Source organism: Mirounga leonina, unplaced genomic scaffold (genome assembly GCF_011800145.1).
Source record: "Mirounga leonina isolate KUSES-001 unplaced genomic scaffold, KU_Mleo_1.0 Mir_168, whole genome shotgun sequence".
Taxonomy (NCBI): Eukaryota; Metazoa; Chordata; class Mammalia; order Carnivora; family Phocidae; genus Mirounga; species Mirounga leonina.
In genome coordinates this window covers 22,954,240-22,972,466 of record NW_023270426.1, presented here as the reverse complement: position 1 = coordinate 22,972,466, position 18,227 = coordinate 22,954,240, and the positions used below count along the sequence as shown (strand labels likewise).

The 18,227-nt window shown below is 48.8% G+C and overlaps 1 protein-coding gene across 2 annotated transcripts in view; it reads right to left on the bottom strand.

Annotated features, from left to right (window-relative positions):
* Positions 1 to 539: 539 nt before the first annotated feature.
* CTNNA1 (catenin alpha 1) overlaps positions 540 to 18,227 on the bottom strand; it is a 183,670-nt gene continuing 165,982 nt past the window's right edge. Inside the window, exons 12-18 of one of the 2 annotated variants that reach the window (XM_035014240.1) lie at positions 11,122 to 11,322; positions 10,393 to 10,544; positions 5,700 to 5,810; positions 4,400 to 4,581; positions 4,177 to 4,282; positions 2,548 to 2,682; positions 540 to 1,766 (exon numbers count right to left, since the gene is read on the bottom strand). In XM_035014240.1, the coding sequence (XP_034870131.1) occupies positions 1,479 to 1,766; positions 2,548 to 2,682; positions 4,177 to 4,282; positions 4,400 to 4,581; positions 5,700 to 5,810; positions 10,393 to 10,544; positions 11,122 to 11,322 (1,175 nt within the window). In that variant the 3' untranslated portion in view covers positions 540 to 1,478. The remainder of the gene's footprint in view (positions 1,767 to 2,547; positions 2,683 to 4,176; positions 4,283 to 4,399; positions 4,582 to 5,699; positions 5,811 to 10,392; positions 10,545 to 11,121; positions 11,323 to 18,227) is intronic. The other variant, XM_035014241.1, reaches the window with a different exon arrangement.

Sequence of the window (18,227 nt, the reverse complement as noted above, 5' to 3'; positions counted from 1 at the left end):
CCACCTGTACGGTGAGGCTGAGGAGACGAACAGCCATGCTACTTGGTGGTGGGGCGGACGGCAGCCGAGTGGCCGGGACACGGCTGAGCAAAACGGAAGTGAGGAGGACGACACAAGGACTGTCTTGGTCTCCTTGGGGCCCTGTGCTTCGGGAGGGGATGTGTGCTGGGGAGGGACATGAGGTTAAGGGGGGCTTTTACGTTTGTGTAAGCTGGTAGGACGATTCAGAAGAGGGGGGGAGACACCCACGGAGACATCATGGAGGCCTCCAAGGTTCTGACCACCCGAAGCTCCAACATGGGAGTTCCCGAGGAGGGGGAGGCCCTCCGGGGGCGCTGGCACAGAGGCTCCAAGGCCATGCAGTTCTCAGCCTGGAGCCACAGACTGTGTGCGTTTCCGGCTGGGCGATGCTATCATCCCTGGGGCAGAGGGACACGGCGAGGGCAGGGCACCACAGATGCTGTGGGCAAATGCCGAGATGTTTAATGTAAAACCCGACCCCACTAGAAGGCAAAGAAAATGACCTTGGCCTCTCAGACTTGGTTTCATAGTGGACTTTATTGGGAAAAGTTAGTTAGTGTAAAAAACATTCAAATTCATAAAATTTAAATAAGACAGTAAAATTATACCTTGTAGCTATAGTAATCGCTATAGTAATCACAAATAAGGTAAAGTCTAAAATTATTATTGCCTAAGCAAACACTATTTTGTCAGGCTTCTGTTGCAAAGCCCAAGGCAGGAAACACTGCAATTATTAGAAGTGAGCCCAAGATGAATTTGCATTTGAAGCTGAGGAAAGGGAAAAAAGCATGTCCTGATTAGGGCATCACAACATTCTAGCCTGAAAAAAGCAACAATATTTATTAATGACCTGCAGCAGAGTACATTAGTAATTGTAACCAGGCATTAAAATTCTCATTTCGTGTCATAAAGAGAGTAATCAGTTTTCTTCATGATGCATTATGTTTTACTGAGCCTCGTGTGGTTTGTCCCTCCAAGACCTTTCTGAGAATGTCCCTTCTCCAGGCACAGCTTCCTAAGATGCCCAGGTAGCTTCCTTGGGAACATCTATGGTCATGTGACACCAGCCAACCCCCCCCCCCAACCCAGGGCTGGTGGAAGCCGCCTCCCTAGCCAAGGTGGACTCCGATCCCCTCCTCTCAGCCCCTAATGCCACACTGTGAACTCGCTCAAGAGTGTCACTAACAAGTTAATGTGGGTTTCTCTTTGGTTATGGAATTATTTTTATTTTTATTTAAGCTTACAAAAATATAGCTAGAAATGTGTTTCTGAATTCCAAAAGGATTTTTGACCAATCTAAACACAAGTATGTCCTTGCCAAATTCACCACCTGGACAGGTTTAAAATCTGCCTACGTCCCTGTGGAATCTAACATCACTGTTCTACTTAGCGGATACATTTGGGTGAAGAGCAGTGACCGATCTTTAGAAGCCCCAAGAGGTGGGGGCAGGGCGGCCCTAGATGCTGTCCATGGCTTTGAACTCGCTAAGGGCCTGCACAGGGTTCACGTGCTTCTTCTGAGATGCCCGTTTAATCTTGGTCTGGGTCTCATCCTGCTTCTCTCTCTTCACCAAGGGCTTTTTCTCAGGTGCCTTCATCTTCCACGACACAGCCGGGAGGTTGAGGGAAGCCATGCCCTGAGACTTCTGATACTTGGTGGAGGCCACATAGGACGCCTTCACCGTCTGTACCACCGCATTCATCAAGTTCTTGGCGGCCTGGATCAGGGACATGGCGCTGTCCACCTGAGATGCACAGACAGGGCAGTGAGGACCACAGGGGCCTGGGCAGTAGCTCTCCCAATGGTTACTGACCTTATCCAAGAAAGCTGAAAATGCCTGTTTCGGATACTTAGAAGTACCCAAAACACAAGGCACCATCACCTTGCCCATCCGCACCCCTCCACGAATCTTGATTCAGACTCAAAACCCAGAGGAGGATCTGTGAGTGACCATGGAGCTGTAACCACCAGCAGGGACGAGGCAGCGTCCTAGACAGAAACCCACCGCCTTTGGTATGTCGCGCATACCACGGAGTTCTCTGAAAGGAAATCCCCCGAGATGAGCAGAAGTTACAGGGAATCCGTGGAGCCCAGCAGGCCAAGCAAGAAATCCGCTCCCCCCACCCAACGTGACGAGGGGTCCGAACCGTGGCACAGGAAACAAGCCAGGGAAGAGATACCCCTCGAGCACTCCGTGAAGGGTGGAGGAGGTCTGACAAAGCCTGGCTATGTCATCTCTGTAATTTTTGAACAGGTTCAATTCCTCTCTGGGGGAAGAACAACAGGAAAGATAAAACTCCTTTTTCCCAGCCAGAGGCCAGCCCGGTAATGGCTCCCGGCCGTCACCAGGTACTGCGGTTCATCAGGGTGCTGCCGACGTGCAGCCCGTGCGCGCCGAGGACGGAGAAGAAACCTGTGGTTTTTCCACAGCGCACTTTCCTGGTTTCAGGGCAGGTAAGGAATGTATGTGGACACGAGGCTACTTTCATTTTGGAAAACCACTTCTTTTCATGGATAAAACTTACCCCCGAGACGACGAGCTCCCCACCTAGATTCTGCACCTCAGCCTTGACTTTGCTGCAGATGTTGAGCTGGTGGCAGTAGAGGGCGATCCGCTGCAGGTAGGCCAGCAGGTCCTGCTTGCAGGCTGAGTCTGGGCACTGACGGGGGAGCAGCAGTTCAGCACCCAGCACCCCAGGCCTGGCCCCAACACAGCCGACCCCCCGGGCTAGCGGGGCGCGCCTCAGTGCCCGCGAAGGGCAGGGGAGGGCAGTTACCAGCTACTGGCGGCACTCCGGCCCTAGGCGGCTCTGCTGGGGCCCATGTCCCTCAACGGGAGAAAAAGCCTCAGCAAGAGCCTGGTTCTGGAGAGAAGGGAGAGTGCTTTGAGCCACATAATAACCATCCAAGTGCTCTTCTGCTCACAGACACTTTACGTGCTCCTAAACGTAGCATAAAAGGAGCTGTTCATGAGTGAGTAAACCGAAGCAAGGAAAAGAGCACCAGGGACCGTGAGGTCTTGACCAGCCTCAGGGAAACTAAGGGCAGCCCCGTTCCTGTCCTGTTGCCAAAGCTGAGGGTGGCTTAGGAAGCTCCCCACCAACAATGAAATAGAGCACCTCTCTCAAGTGTTTACAGCAAACACTTCCCTCCTGTGGGGCTGGAATGTTGTGCTAAGAAGCTAGTGAAGAACTGCAGAGCCACCTCCGATCTATGCATCAAGACCGAGTTGGCGGCCATGGGCCGTGTGGAGTGGAAGGCGGGACAGGTGAGGAGAGGCCACCGCCGTCTAGGCCCGGGCTGGGGAGGCCTGGCCTGAGCTGGTGGCTGCAGAGAGGAGAAGACTGGATGGTGTCAAGCTGCCTGTGGCTGGCAGATACACCAGGGCTTCGTCCTGGACTGCAAAGAGGGGAGTCAAGAACGACTTCTAAATCTTTGGCTTGAGTGGTGAGGAGCCACTGCCACTTGTCCTGCTGCCTGGATCCTTCAGGGCAAGGAGAAGACTGCGAGGTTGGACCTACAGGGAAAAACTCTAATGGGCAACAGGGGCTCCGATAATGAATCTTAGAGCATCAGGGGAAATGTACTGTAAAGTTGCCAGGAGATAGGAACCACCTTTGTTGAGAGATGCATATGGAAGCAAAGGGGTGAAGGCTGGGTGCCTGAGAACACGCAGCGCAGGGGACAGACGCATCCGTCCCCAGCGGAGCACATCCACTTTCCAAAGCACTGGCGTGGGACTCCTAATTCTTAGGCGAAACACACCCACGAGATGCCCTTCTACCCCTAGTTCCAGTGTGTGAGGACCCGCAGAGGCAGCTCCTGGCTGGATCTGAAGGTCTGTAGCATACGGGGAGAGAACAAGCAGCGGCCCACAGGAGTGGCTGAAGAGCCGCCACCACAGAGGATGGCAGGACACACGCACCTGCTCCAGAGAGGTGCTCTTAACGCAAACTGGGCCTGGCTCCTAAGGCTTGTCAAAGAAAAAGAGGAATTCAGAAATCCTTACAAATCTCTAATCAGGCAGGCTGACAAGTTAAGCACAGGTTGGAGATGAGAAGAGTGCTGTGTCCCCAGAAAAATAATAGTCACCACCTTGGAATGGACCGCACTGGGCTCCCCAAAGAAACCCACGTAGCAAGCCTCTCACTCACGTGGTCTGCAATGGTCCGGCCGAGCTTATCCATCCTGGATCCGGCCTCCGCAATTTTCTTGGCAGCACTGATCACGTCCGATGTATTTTTGAGCGGTCCTTTACCTCTGACAAGAGAGAACGAGGATCGTCGTACGTAGATGGAGATGGACAGAAAAGGAAGAGGCCTGCAAAGCAGCACAGGGTCGCCCTCTGCATACGTGGTGGGGGCGGGGGCAGCTCACCGGGTGAAGTCTGTCATCTCCATCATAATCATGCACATCTGCTTGGCCAGCACGATGATGTCATTACCACTGTCGTCCCACTTGGACACTTCGGCATCCAGCTTGCTCTTTTCTTCCTGGAAGCTGGCCACCTGCTCTGCAATCTTTGCTTTTTGCTCCTGGGGAAGCTGAGCCATGATCGCCTGGAATGAGAAGCACAGAAAGCTCTTACATAAAGAGAAGATGAAGTTCTCACAGTGCATTAGCCCAGAGTATTTCTACCAAGCAATCTATGACACAGGTAGGATAATGCTTTAATAGGTTTCGTTTCGCCTAAAGGTCCATTTCTTCTCACTTTGAGCAGAGGTTTACAGCAGCCTGAATTTCCGACCCACTTTCAAGAACAAGTTGGAGTGTGGAGGAAAATACAGTGTGAGGGATAGAAAGCTAAGCATGGAAGCTTCCAGATCACACCTGTACGGGAACACAAGCTACTTCATTGTTTTGTAAATTCATCCTCCGCCTGCTGCCGTGGGGAGAGGACATAAGAGAAGGGGCTGATGCATGGAACCCTTTCCCTGGTGGGCCTCGTGTGGGCATTTCCTGTGGCTTCTACTTTCAGCTACTTGACATGGCATTAAACTATCAAAGCAGCACCTGGAGGCCTGGTGCCCACCTCAAGGCCCACGGACTCCAAGCCTTGAGCTGCTCCCCACTCGGCTTCCCCAAGTGCTCTTGATGGAGTGGGGCCCAAAGCAATGATGCATTCGCTGTGCAAAATGATTTCTAAGGAGTGGAAAAAGACTCCACAGAAATATTTCTTGGCATGCTCCCAAAAACATAAACGCTATTGATTGAAGATTTAATGACTCAAATGAATGCAATGGCTCTGAATGATTTTCTTGAATGTACCAGTTATTTTTTTTTTAACCCATGAATAATTAAATAGCTCATACCCATGGTATCATTGAGATGGGCAAAGACAGCAATCTTTTTCGAATTTCACAATCCTTTTAACAAACACTGCATTGACTGGATGCTATGGCCTTCCCGATGCAGGGCTCTGTCATCAACCAAAGCCCCAGGGCCCAGCTGAGGCAGAGGGCTTGTTCCTGCCCTGCTCCCAGCTGAGGAGGCATTCTGGAGGAACAGACAACTGGCTAGCATGTGCCACAACTGAGGTTAACCTCAGTCCTGCTGCCAGAGAAAAGAGTGGGAAAATGGTGTTCTCAATATCGAGAGCATTTTCCTAGAAAATAAAAAGCCAAGTTCCCGGAGTCACACGGAAGGGCTGCAAAGTGAAGTCAAACATGTCCCCTACCCGGGCACTTTGGCCAGCTATCAGCTGATCATCTTCTGTCTGGACGCTTGTCCTACTTCTGACATCGAAGTCCTCCGTCTCGAAGTCAGAGTCATCCAGTTCCTCGGGGGTCTACAACCAACACAGAGATCACAAGTCAGATACAAGCCCGGGCCTCTGGGCCCAATGTATGAACACCCAAAATTCTGGATTTTCATGTGCCATGTTCTAAACAGTTCTGGGGAGTGAAGTTAAAATCATTCATTATTCATCTAAGACCCTGCCTCACTGATGCACACGCGGGGTGGCCCATCCAACAAACACTGGGCAAAGGCACCACATCAATACTTCCCAAAGGATCGAGTAGTTTCTCTATGGGGGCTGGGGCTTTAACTTCCACTAGAGTCAAGACTCTCTTTGAAATCATGTACTCCTCTAACACCTGTATCCTAACACAAAGGTGAGGATTATCCTGGGTAGGAAACGCACTGTATTAAAAAGAGAAATATTTTATCCAACATTAAGCAGGTTCTCATAACCTTCCCACTTGATGGCAAAAAGAAAATTAATGAATTACATAATACTGGGCTTTCTCTTAGGATACTGCTTTGAGGAGTACAAACAGGTAGTGGATTTTTATGGATTTCTTTTGTATTTACTTTTATGAATGCAAAAAGAATATGGCAGGTAAAGTCTGAGTATGTACCGAAGGCCCTGATTACTAGGTCCTAGCTCTTTGCTTTAATTATGAAATAAAATTCCTATTTTGCACAACCTCCAGCCTCTCATGATTAGCTGCTGACTTGAAACATAATGTTGTCTTCTGGAAGTTATCAGTAACAGGGCAGCAGGCGGAACAGCTGGGGTTGGCTCTTGGCCCAGCTGGCCAGCCTGTGACAGGAGGGCAGTGAGGCGAGTCCCTCATCCGCACCAGGACCTAATCCAAGCCCAGCCCAAGGGCTCTCTGTGAGGCCTCAATGAGAGGACGTGTGAGGAAGCATCTGGCCAGGCCCAGACTATCTTGGGTTTGTACACAGGCAAAGGCCAAGCCTGTCCCTCAATGAGATGAGGTAAGGACAGCGGGGGTCACACCAGCAAGCCATAAGGAACACATGAATGGAAGATCCTGAAGTCTCTCGGACTTGGCAACATGAAACACTACACCACCACTGGCCATTTTAAATCCTAGGGTCACAGACACCTGTGGAGGATTTTTCTCAAAGAAGTGCCTCCTGATAAGAACTCTGCTTCTGTACCACCCTCGCTAGTCCAACAGAGACCCAAGAAAACCCTGTACCTCCTCTTCTTTCATTCTTGCTGAGTATCTGTGTGGCAAGTACTGTTCTGGGCCCTGGAGGTACAAAATGACTAACACACAGCGATATCCCTGCTCTTACCTATATACTAATGGGAAAAATGACAGGAAACAAAATGAAAAAGTGAACTTTTTCACATCAGAAAGTGATTAAAATCAATAAAGCACCGAGGGTTATATGGGAGGACCTAAGGGAGGAGTGTCCTAGCCGGATGGGGTCACCAGAACCAAGGCCCAGAGGGAGGAACTTGCCGGGGCAATTACAGGAGCAAGGAGGCCACGGCAGAGGGACTCAGCTCACTGCCCACATGTCACAGGTCCACTCCTGTCAACAGGAGCCCCCGGAGAGCAGCAGGTGGTGAGGTCCTAGAAGGCCTGTGGGCCAGGGTAAGGACTGGCGCCCCACACAGTCTGCGGACGGTGTGGAGCAGTGGGTGACATGACCTAACTGAAGCTTAAAAGGACCACTTGGGCTGATCTGTGGACAGGGAGACTGCAGGCATCAAGGGACGAGAACAGGGAGGCGGCTGCACGAATCCAGGTGAGTGACGTCAGCGGCCTGGCCTAGAGTGGGACCAGTGTTCAGATGCGCTCTGTACTGTGAGGGTAGGTCTGACAGGATCTGCTGATAGATCAGATGTGGGGCAGGAGACCAAAAGAGCAAGCAAGAGTTATTGTGAGGTTGGGCCTGAGCAAGTGGAAGGTAGGCTGCCAGCAACTAACACGTAAGACCGGGCGGCACAGGGTGGGGGTGAAAGATCAGGAGGTGCCTGTTAGATAATCGAGCGGCAAGAGGGAGCAGGTGTGTGTAGAACTCAGGAGAGTCACCCTCATGTCTTATCCACCAAGGGAATAAGGACAGTCAGAGAAGAGTTCGAGAACTTTGCTACCAGGCGTGCCACTGGTCAGAAGCTGAAGAGATGAGCACAAAGCAGCAAAGCAGACTAAGAAGGAGGGGGACACCAAGAGGTTTTCCTGAAGAGGGGAGAAACACCGTCACGCGACACGCTTGGGGAAAGGCGCCGGAGGACAGTCTTCGGAGCACTGGGACATCCACGGAGAGAGGGGAAAGCGGAGTCCCCGTGCACAGACAAGGCAGGGGCAGGCGGCAGGCCGGATGTCCAGACCACCCCCGCACCAGAGAGAGAGAGCAGCAGGCCACTGAGGAGGCGAGCAGGAAGGTCTGAAACCTCCCTGCGTGCTAAGGGTGGGGGGCAATGCTGGCCGGTTGCAGGACCCCCCGAGAGGCGGCTGCCAGCACTCGGCCAGGCTCAGCCGAAGGCGGATTCCACGAGGACTGGACCGTGTGAGGCAACATAAGGAAGTGAAATGGGCAAAGGAGAGTCTATGGACTAACGAGAGACGCAAAGCTAGAAAAGGAGTGAAGCAAAGACCAGAGAGGCCGAGGGAGGGTGACGAGGGAGGAAGCCTCAGGGCTGTCATAGTCCTGGAGAGCGGGAGCTGCTGAAAGGGACGCGTGACACTGGTAATGACAAGAACTACGTGTGACTACGAAGGGAGGCTGAGGTGGAGGAGAACGGGACAGCAAGCAGCTTAAGAGTTCCTGGGGTTGGAAGGATTCTTGAATTAGAAACAGCAACGGAGCTCAAGGCGAGGGCCTGCCGCCCGGGTGCTTTACAGGCCTCCACCTCGCCCTGGCTCCAGCGCTCCTGGCAGCCCACGCCTCTGCCACCCAAGGCCCCATCCCCGTGCCCCTGCCGGGCCACTGCCATCCTCGTGTCCCAGCACAGCTCTTGCACGGCCCGGCCCTGTGTGGGGCACATTACCTACAGTACAGCTCATTTAAACCACCAGCACCTCTGTTTTTAAGAGAAGATGAGAGAGATGAGGGAACCTGCCTACAGTCCGAGAACTGGAAGAGGGGCCCAGGAGGCCTGCCTGCTCCCAGGACCTGCTTTCCCCCAACAGCACTTGAGGATCTGCACACATTTCCTCGCATGTCTGCAGTATCCACGCACTTAAACCCCTCAAAACGTTAACTTCAGACACCAATGACTCCCCTTTATCACTGAGGTTCCTTTTATTCTATTTCTAGGTATCTGTCAGTATGGAAAAGAAGTCTGGAAAAATAGGGCTGTGTTCCTTACCAGTGGTTGGTGGGACCGATCCCTTCACACTACTGAGATATGGCTGCTGGGTTTAACCTGTCATTCAGCCAGGCCAGGTTTCTTCTTGGGGCACAGGTATGAAGGGATGGAGAAAGCAAAACAAGCCCCTGCCCCCCGCCCTGTCCCGGGCCTGGGAGGCAGCAGCAACAGCCAGCAGCTGGCCGGGAGATCCAGCAACACCTGGCTGTCCTCCTCAGCCCCAGGGAGGAGCAGCGGCGGTCTGGCCCAAGCGTTTCTACACTGCGTACGGAACGGGTCCAGCCTCACGCAACTGCCTTAGAAATGCCTCTGTTTCCAGCTAACTATCTGGCTGGGTTCTGCAGGGTGCCAAGCTGAGAAGACAAAATGTGGGACAGGATCCCTGCCGACCTTGAGAGGTTCAACAGCAAACCATGAAAGTAAACGAAAGCCCCCTGAGCCTACTGGCCGGGCAGCACAGCCCGGCCGCTATCTGGGCAGCAGGCAGGCCCCGCAGGGCAACCACGACTCTGCAGCGAGAGCGGGGCCTGGCCCAGGCTTGCGGGACCCCCGGGGGTCCCTGGGGAGAGGGACTCACACTCCCTGCTCTCAGCTTCCAGAGCAACGGGCTCATCCTCAGCACAGCATGTGAGAGATGAAACGTCAGGGCAAGACAGCTGTGAGACTGGGCCCCAGCACCCTGCGCCGTTTTACAGAGGGGTTAGTAGTTTCCCAAAACGCCTGTGTTTATGCCAACAAGGAGGGGGTGCTGGCCTTTCCCTCACTTGGTAAGAACTGCTGTGTTCTCAGAGCAAATGGGTCCAATGGGGCCCAGGGCAGGCGGCACTTCCGGGGAGCATCAGCAGTGGCTGCCACAGGCACGAATCCTCCCCGCGAACGCACTGAGGCCCCAGGAGCCTCCTGCCTCCCCACCACTCCTTCAAGGACAGCGGACTCTATGTGAAGGATAACTTCAACCTGCGTTAAGGAAATACTCAACCAAAGAGGCTTCGCTCTGTGTAGTTTCCCTCTAACTTACCAGAAGCCTCCTATTTGCGGGGACTGTATGCCTGAAACTAAATCCTCAAAGCCAACTCACACTAGCTCCCCTTCTTGGCCCAAGTTTGGGCTCTAACTTGCGACTAAAAGTCATTTAGACAACATAATTAAATGTATCTCATTTTAACAGCTTTTAGATTCATGGTTTTAATACACCGCCACCGCATCTGCTGAGTTCCAGAATGATGCACTGCTCAAGTTTAGCGAACGATAAGCAAGAAGCTGTTACAAGGTCTGAAATGCAGTTACTCACCCTTATCATCAATACTGCTTTCCTGATGTCCCGGATGCCATCATACACCAGGCGGGAGGCATCGATAAACTCATTCTCATCCATGGGCTGGGCGGGGTCCGAGCTGAGGGCTTCCACGGCCGCCTCCACTTGCTCCGTAAAACGCGGCATGACTGTGGAGAAAGAGGCAGGGCAGACCCTGCTGGCCTGGCAGACACCATTGTTCTACCACCAGCCCTCCCTAAATCCCTCAGGGAGACACGAGGCGGCAAGGTGTATGATGAAGAGCCTCTGCCTCCACCTATGTGAGAAGTAGTTACGGTTGAAATAAATTAAATGCCATATTTTACCAAGACTCACATCATCTTTGTCTCTTTGACCAGATTTTGCAGTATCAGATTTGGATGGGTGAGCCACTGAAGTGAGATAAACTGGAGGCCTTGCTTAAGAACAGGACCCTCCCTGCTTAATTCAGTATTTATTCACTAACAAGAAACTCAACTCAGAGGGTCATCTTAGATAGTATGTTCAGAACTATTCCCATCATTAGCTGTGGGACACGTGAAAGAAAGGTGAAAACACTTAATTTGGCGGATCAACTTCTCAAAGCCTGATGTTCGACCCAGACATGTCATGTGAAGACCTGAGCTGCATCCTGATCTTGCCCTTCCTAACCAGGGCACAGGGCGGCCCAGCCCACCCAGGCCATCTATGCGTGGGGAGCACCATAAAGGGAGGGAGTCCCCGAACCTGTGTTGGAGAGCAGCTTTGTGGCTTCCAGCACCTTCTCTGTGTAGACCCCTGGCTCATAGTTGTCCATCTCTGAGGTGACTACATGAATGACCCGAGCAGCCCGGCCTCGAATCGCACCAGCTGTGCGGTCCAGCCCATCCACATCTTTCTCTTGGAGAGCAATGACGCATTTGTTCACATCTTCCAAAATGTGATTCTCTGAAGAACGAACAAAAAGCTGAATGAGGGAGAAGGCATTCCACCAGAAGGGGACAACTGCAGGCTGGCACCTGTCGCTCACTGAGTACTCATTGCATGCCAAAGTTCCCCGTGTATCATTTCGCTGGAGACCAGACTCACCGCTGGATTAACTGTCCCACAGAAATTCAACCTGTAATCACCTCCAGGAATAATAATCTTCAATTCCAAGTTTATAGAAAGTGGGAGAGATCAACTGAGATCTTTAAGGCACAATTGTTCTGTAAGCCAGGCAGAAAATTCAGATCATAGAAACCTTAATAACTTCTCTTTTCTTGAAATAATCCCACTGACCTTATGTCCAAAATAAAGTCTAAAATAGAAGAAAGGGTTCACTAGAAGTCTCTATCCTTCCAGTCCCTTGCCCCTCCCTCCAGTAGATGCCAATGGTATTTGGACAATTTGCCAAGAAGCCAGGACAGCTCTGGGATAGAAGGTGCTGGAAAGCAGAATGAATCCTCCTCTGGAGGTCACCGAGGGAGCCCACCTGAGGCAAAACATTTAGTGATCCGCTCACAGGTGCCTATAGAACTGCTGTGGTATTTGCAAAAACCCTTGAATTGTGTTGACAGGTGGCTCCTAGTAGTTTTCTAACTGGATTTGGAGGACCCACCAAAACTATTTTTCCTCAAAGCAAAATGCTTGACACTGGATTCTGGGAACCCCCGAGTAAGGAGTTAGCCTCAGCTTCATCTATAACAACAGCAAAGTGGAACCAAAATGTCCAAGAGCAGAGTAGGGATAAAATATGGGTACTATATAGCCATTAAAATGGATAATGTCAATCTGAAACAGCCGACCCGAATGGTAAAGGGAATGTTCTCACCCAGAAATGCAGAGACCACCAGCAGACAGCCCAAATGACAGGGCTGCTCAGACCCTGTGGGGTGGGTGGGAGAGTGACATAAAGGAAAGACCCTGTGTCATCATTTGGCCAATGCCTTCCTGCTCAGAAAGGAGCTCTTCAAGACATTTAAGGACTTGTAGAAGACATGTTCACTCGCTTAAGCCAAAAGAATACCTGGTACAATAGTGAAAGATTAAAGGTCCTAGTTTTTCTGAAAGAGCTAGAACAACCAGGGTAAACATAATCTGTTTAAGAAACATATCTGGTCATCTTATGCATTGACATGTCATTATTCTGGACTGCCTCCTGATTTAACCCACTTCCAGAAGCCATTCCCCTTCCCCTCGCAGTGTCTGCTAACATACTCAGTCAAGTTCTATGTGACAGTGTCTAGAAGGGAAGTAACAGTAAGCTTGACCTCTTTAGATACTCCCAATAATAGAGTGGTCATGGTGCTATTTCCTTTCATGTCAAAGGGAGCCAGACGCAAGTGGTACTTAGTGTATCTATCAAAGAAGAGAGCACCACAGTGCCTTGCCTTTGGGCTTCAGGTTCCCCTGTAGACCCCAAGAGAAACCACAGCCTTCCTCTTTGTATTTCCCAAGAGACTGCAGGCAAAATGGAGTAAGATGAAAAAAAAAATCACAATGAGGAAGAAGTAATGATGTGAAAGGACTGAAAGTAAATTTGGTAAAAACACATTTCCTATAAAATTAAACACACTCTGACCATGTGATCCAGGAGTCACACTCCTTGGTATTTATTTAAAGGAGCTAAAAACTTACATCCACAGAAAAACCTGCACATGAATGTTTAGGACAGCTCTGTTCATAATTGCCAAACCGCTGAAAGCAAACAAGATGTACTTCAGTGGATGAATGGAAAAAATGAAGTAAATCCAGACCATGGGATATTATTCAGCACTGACAAGAAATGAGCTATGCACGAAAAGACATGGAGAAACCTTCACTGTGTATTATTAAATGAAAAAAGCCAATCTGAAAGGCTACACACTCTATGATTCCAACCAAATGACATTCTGGAAAAGGCAACAAAACTATGGAGACAGTAAAAAGTATCAGGAGTTGGAGGTGAGGAGGGAAGAATAGGAAGAGCATAGAGGACTTTTTAGGGCAATGAATATTGTACATGGCACTATGATGATGGATACATTTGTCCAAACCCATGGAAGATACACCAACCAAGAGTGAACAGTGATGTACATGATGGACTCTGGGTGATAATGTCGTACAGGTTCATCAACTGTAACAAATGTGCCACCGTGATGGGGGAAGCTGTGCATGTGTGGGGTGACGGAGAGAGAGAGTCTCTGTACCCTCCTCTTCATTTTGCTGTGAATTTTTCTTTCTTTTCTTTAAATAAATTATTTCCAGTGAAAGCCAAAATACAGTGTGAATTCCTATTACAGAAGGGAAAAATGAATTACCACAGTACAGCTAAGAAGACCCTAATTCAAACATTAGAGGGGACTTGCTAGGGTTTCCATCACTGTACTATTAACAGAGAAAATGTATTAAACTTTTTACATAAATTTTAGGGAGGATATGTGAACCAATTGTTAAGAATAAGCGGGTGGGGGCGGCGCGTGGGTGGCTCGGTCGTTAAGCATCTGCCTTCGGCTCGGGTCATGATCTCAGGGTCCTGGGATCGAGCCCCACATCAGGCTCCCTGCTCAGCGGGAAGCCTGCTTCTCCCTCTCCCGCTCTCCCTGCTTGTGTTCCCTCTCTCCTGTCCCTGTCAATTAAATAAATAAAATCTTAAAAAAAAAAAAAAAAGAATAAATGGGTGGGGAGCCCATCAGAAGCATCTTTTATATATAAACTCTCTATATAATTAATGTAAACTGAACAGACTGGTATTGAGCCTGCACGCCATACTGTGGGTTAAGAACTGCTGCTTTTGCTAAACCTATTTTACATTTGTATTTCGTATCACCAAGGAAAGGAAAATAAAAGGAAGAAAAGGAAGGAAAAAGTATTGCCAACTAAACCACAGACCAGTGTTTCCTTTTATCGTTGATTTTAAAATTCATCCTCGTTTCAGGATTGTTAATACAGGGGAGGAAACACATCTTCGAATCAATGAAGCATGGCATTCTTTTTCATTCATTAGACAAAGTAGCCCAAACTTCCACCAAGGATTTGTTAGCCTTCATCTAGACACCTGTTTTGAAAAATCAATTTTGACTTTCTTGAATTCACACTGGCTTTCTTCCAGTGAACCTAAACCAGGGAAGGGCTTGCCATGCTTTAGCAACAAAGGAAGCCTTCTATTTCGGGAAGCTGACTAAAGTAATAGTCTCTACTGGCCCTAACAGCTGTCTCTAGGAAAGCCCCATCCAGCTGAGGCCACCACATACCCAGGACACAAGCACCAACTCTGCTCGCTGTACTTCAGCCCTAAGGCAGAAATGAGTCTCCACTGGACATGTACAAACAAGGGAGGGTTGGAGGTGCCTATGCTAACCTAAACCATAAATTATGTTAGCTTTAACTGAATTACCAAGGAAACTCAGCATGGGTCCATTAGGAGTAGACACACCAATCTGTACCCCATTAAATTAAGCACTCTGTTCAACATCAGAGGTGCCTCTAAGAGGAAAAAAGTCACATACACAACAGTCTAACAAGGGGTCGTATTATGGACACTATTATATGTTTTTCATTTGAAAACCTTTCTAGGCCTGCCTCCACCCCTCTACCTCATTCTTTTTGATGACTGCAAAGTACCCTACTGAATAGACGTAGGGGCCATAATTTACATATCTAGTCTTCTCTTAGACATTTTAGTTGACATGAACATCCTTGTACAGCTATTTTGGCAAACATGTGGGTACATATCCCTGGGGGAAATTTCTAGCAATAGGATTACTAAGTCAAAAGGCGTATTATGTTTAACGTAGATGTGTGGTGCCTAATTGCCCTCTAGGCACCAAGCCAACTGGCATTCTCCAAAAAGCCTGCATGAACTCATACTTCAATCCATGATGAGTAACAGGGCTCATTCTGTGTACCCTTTGCTCTGGCTATCCTTACTGGTGTAAACTTATGCAGACAAAGGAGATTATAATATTAATACTTCATATACAGGGGCACCTGGGTAGCTCATTTGGTGAAGCCTCCGACCCTTGGTTTTGGCTCACGTCATGACTTTAGGGCAATGGGATCCAGCCCCATGTCGGGCTTCACTCTGTGGAGTCTGGGATTCTCTCCCTCTGGCCCTCCCCACACTCATGCATGCATGCACGTGCTCTCTAAAATAAATAAATAAAATCTTTTAAAAAATAAAATTAAAAAACACCATTAATTAATGAGGAAACCAGGGCACATAAGTATTAACTGAACTGCCCAAGGTCACACAGCTAGTGGGCATGGGAGTCAGAAATCACACCCAACTTCAACATGACCTTATCTGTAGTTTCACAGGTTTTTTGCATAATCCTATTATTTAATGGCCTTCCATTAAAAAAAAAAAGTAATAACTGCCTTCAATCAGACCAAATTCTTTGGGCACACTGACACTTAGTGAAGAAGTACAAATTACCACTCTTAGGTGTTGCCCTAAAGTATCTAATGCACTATACTATTTGTTTCCAAGAGCGTAAGGTAAAGAAATGTAATAAACCCAATTAGAACCACTCTAACCAAACACTTGGAAAAAAAAAAAAAAAGGAACTAAAACTTCCACATGTAAGCAGAATAAATGCATAAGACAGTAAATTGCATTTCCATGGAAAACGTGTATCAAATACAATTCAAATGAAATTCAAACAGTCTTTATCACTTTGATAAATTTCAAACTCCTGCCCTTAAGGGATCAGTCAATATACATACTTGGGGTTTGCTGAATGCGCTCTACCATCTTAACCATCTCCAATATTTACAAGGCACATTCTGAATATAACTTGGTGAAAAGGAGCCCCCACTCCCCCTTCCCTGGCGGGGGGGCGGGGGCATGCATGACATCTATTTTCAAGTGCCACTGTCTCATATTTGATATACAGGGACCCAGGTTTCCACTGCCCTGCAGCCTCATGAAATGCTTGGTAGCTTTAACAGATTATACACAAAATGACCATTACTTCTTGAGCCACAAATTTAGGTATGACTTGTGGCAAGTATGGGGGAACTTTGGGAACCCAAGGTACTGAATATGCAGGAACAACAGAGAGAAAGCAGTTCTATTCCCTAAGTAACTTACCCGTGGAGGGGTTCTTGGCTAGTGGACAGGCTACAGCGAACACCTCAGGCGCCATCAAGTCCAAGGTTTTGACGGTGGAAAATCACTAGTGGAACTATTCTACAAAATCTATCACACTGCCAGAGGTACCAGAATACAGTACAAAACGGTACACAACAGCCACTCCCGGAGTCAAGCAGCTTCCTCATCTGCATTTGGCAAAGATCTATGATGCCAGAAGCCAAGCCGAAGCCAGCCCCCTTCCTCAAGAACATGCCGCCCTCACTGACAGGACTGCTGACGCGCCGTGTGCCACAGGACAAGGGGACATGGGCAGAGGGGCACAACAGGATGAGAACAAGATGTGACTTCTTGTCTAAAGACTGCCATGAACGCTGCAGACTGACACCTCTCTCCAATCCATGGTGCACAACCAGAGATGCCGTGACCTGCACCAGGGCCAAGGACTGGACACCAGCAGTGACCTATATCTAAGGTGACAGTGTGTTCTGCATACCAATGTCCTCCTCTCTCTGCCGATTCTCCAGTGGGGGCCTGCCCAGTTCAAACTGGGGTTCCTTGTGATGAGAGCCAGTCAATTCCCCAGCAAGACTGTGTCCAGTCAGAAGACATCTCTAGTCGCCCCACATGAAAAGGCTAAAGCTATCACGGGTGGGCTGGGTGCGTGAGAATACAAAGGAGTGTAAATGCTACAAACTAACTGGTCAATGGAGGAGAACTCTGCCCAGGCATCTGCTTGTCTCCTCCTTCATCCCATGTCCCTACAAAGCACACCATAAGAGAATCCGGAGAATTAGGAGTAATAGCCTGGCCCTGTAAATCTTTTAATTGCTGGACTCTGCTAAGCAAGCCTGTGACAAAACCTTAGAGAAAGATACCGGGGTAGACCTCTGAAATTCAGATACTCTGAAAACACCACCACTTTCTGACTTAGAGAATTGTTCCGTGTTTTTATTTTCTAAACAGAAACTGTCTAAACTCCTTTCCATCAAGTCAACCCTTATATTTTCCCACATTTGCATAAAAATTGAACATACTCACCAGATAAAAGTGTATCTGTTAAAGAATTTGATTTCTCTTTTACCATGCTTCTGTTTTATGTCATATACCCTAAAGATACTGCCTGGATCCCACTAAATGCTACTGTAGAATCCTTTTTTGTTCTCCAATTTGAAGAATGTTCCATGAGGGACATTCGATTCTATTACATTTTATTTTGCTGTAAGAAGAACTGAAAATCCCTTGAGACCAAGCCTGAGCTATATACCCAACCTAATCACGAGAAGTAAGTTTAGGAATGTAGGATCTATCACCGGAGGGGGGCTTTACATTTAGATTTCAGAATTTGTTGTTTGCTTAAAAGTGTGCTGTGAAGGTGGAATGTTTTTCTCTAAACCGATGAAAAAGAATAATTCAGTACTTCATTGGGAAAAACAACAGAAGGCCAAGATTTCCCCAAAAAGCCATTGCTGCATTTTTGGCACCTGCAAAGATGTGCTTGCAAATGGGTTTTTTGTTTTAAAGTACCAGCACCTGCGATTTGGCAGTCCTGCAGCAGTGTGGTTTATCCCCCCTTTTTGAAGTTTATGGATTGCCCGCTCCCCATTCTCTCAAGTACAGCCAAAGCTACCAGTCCCAAGGAGAACCGGCAGAGAGAGGAGGACATTGGTATGCAGAACACACTGTCACCTTAGATATAGGTCACTGCTGGAGGACTGTGCTGTGCATGTACTTAAGCCCCACTTCTCTTTCAAGCCCCACTGACACTCACATCTCCCACGTTGCAGCCTGTGGTTCT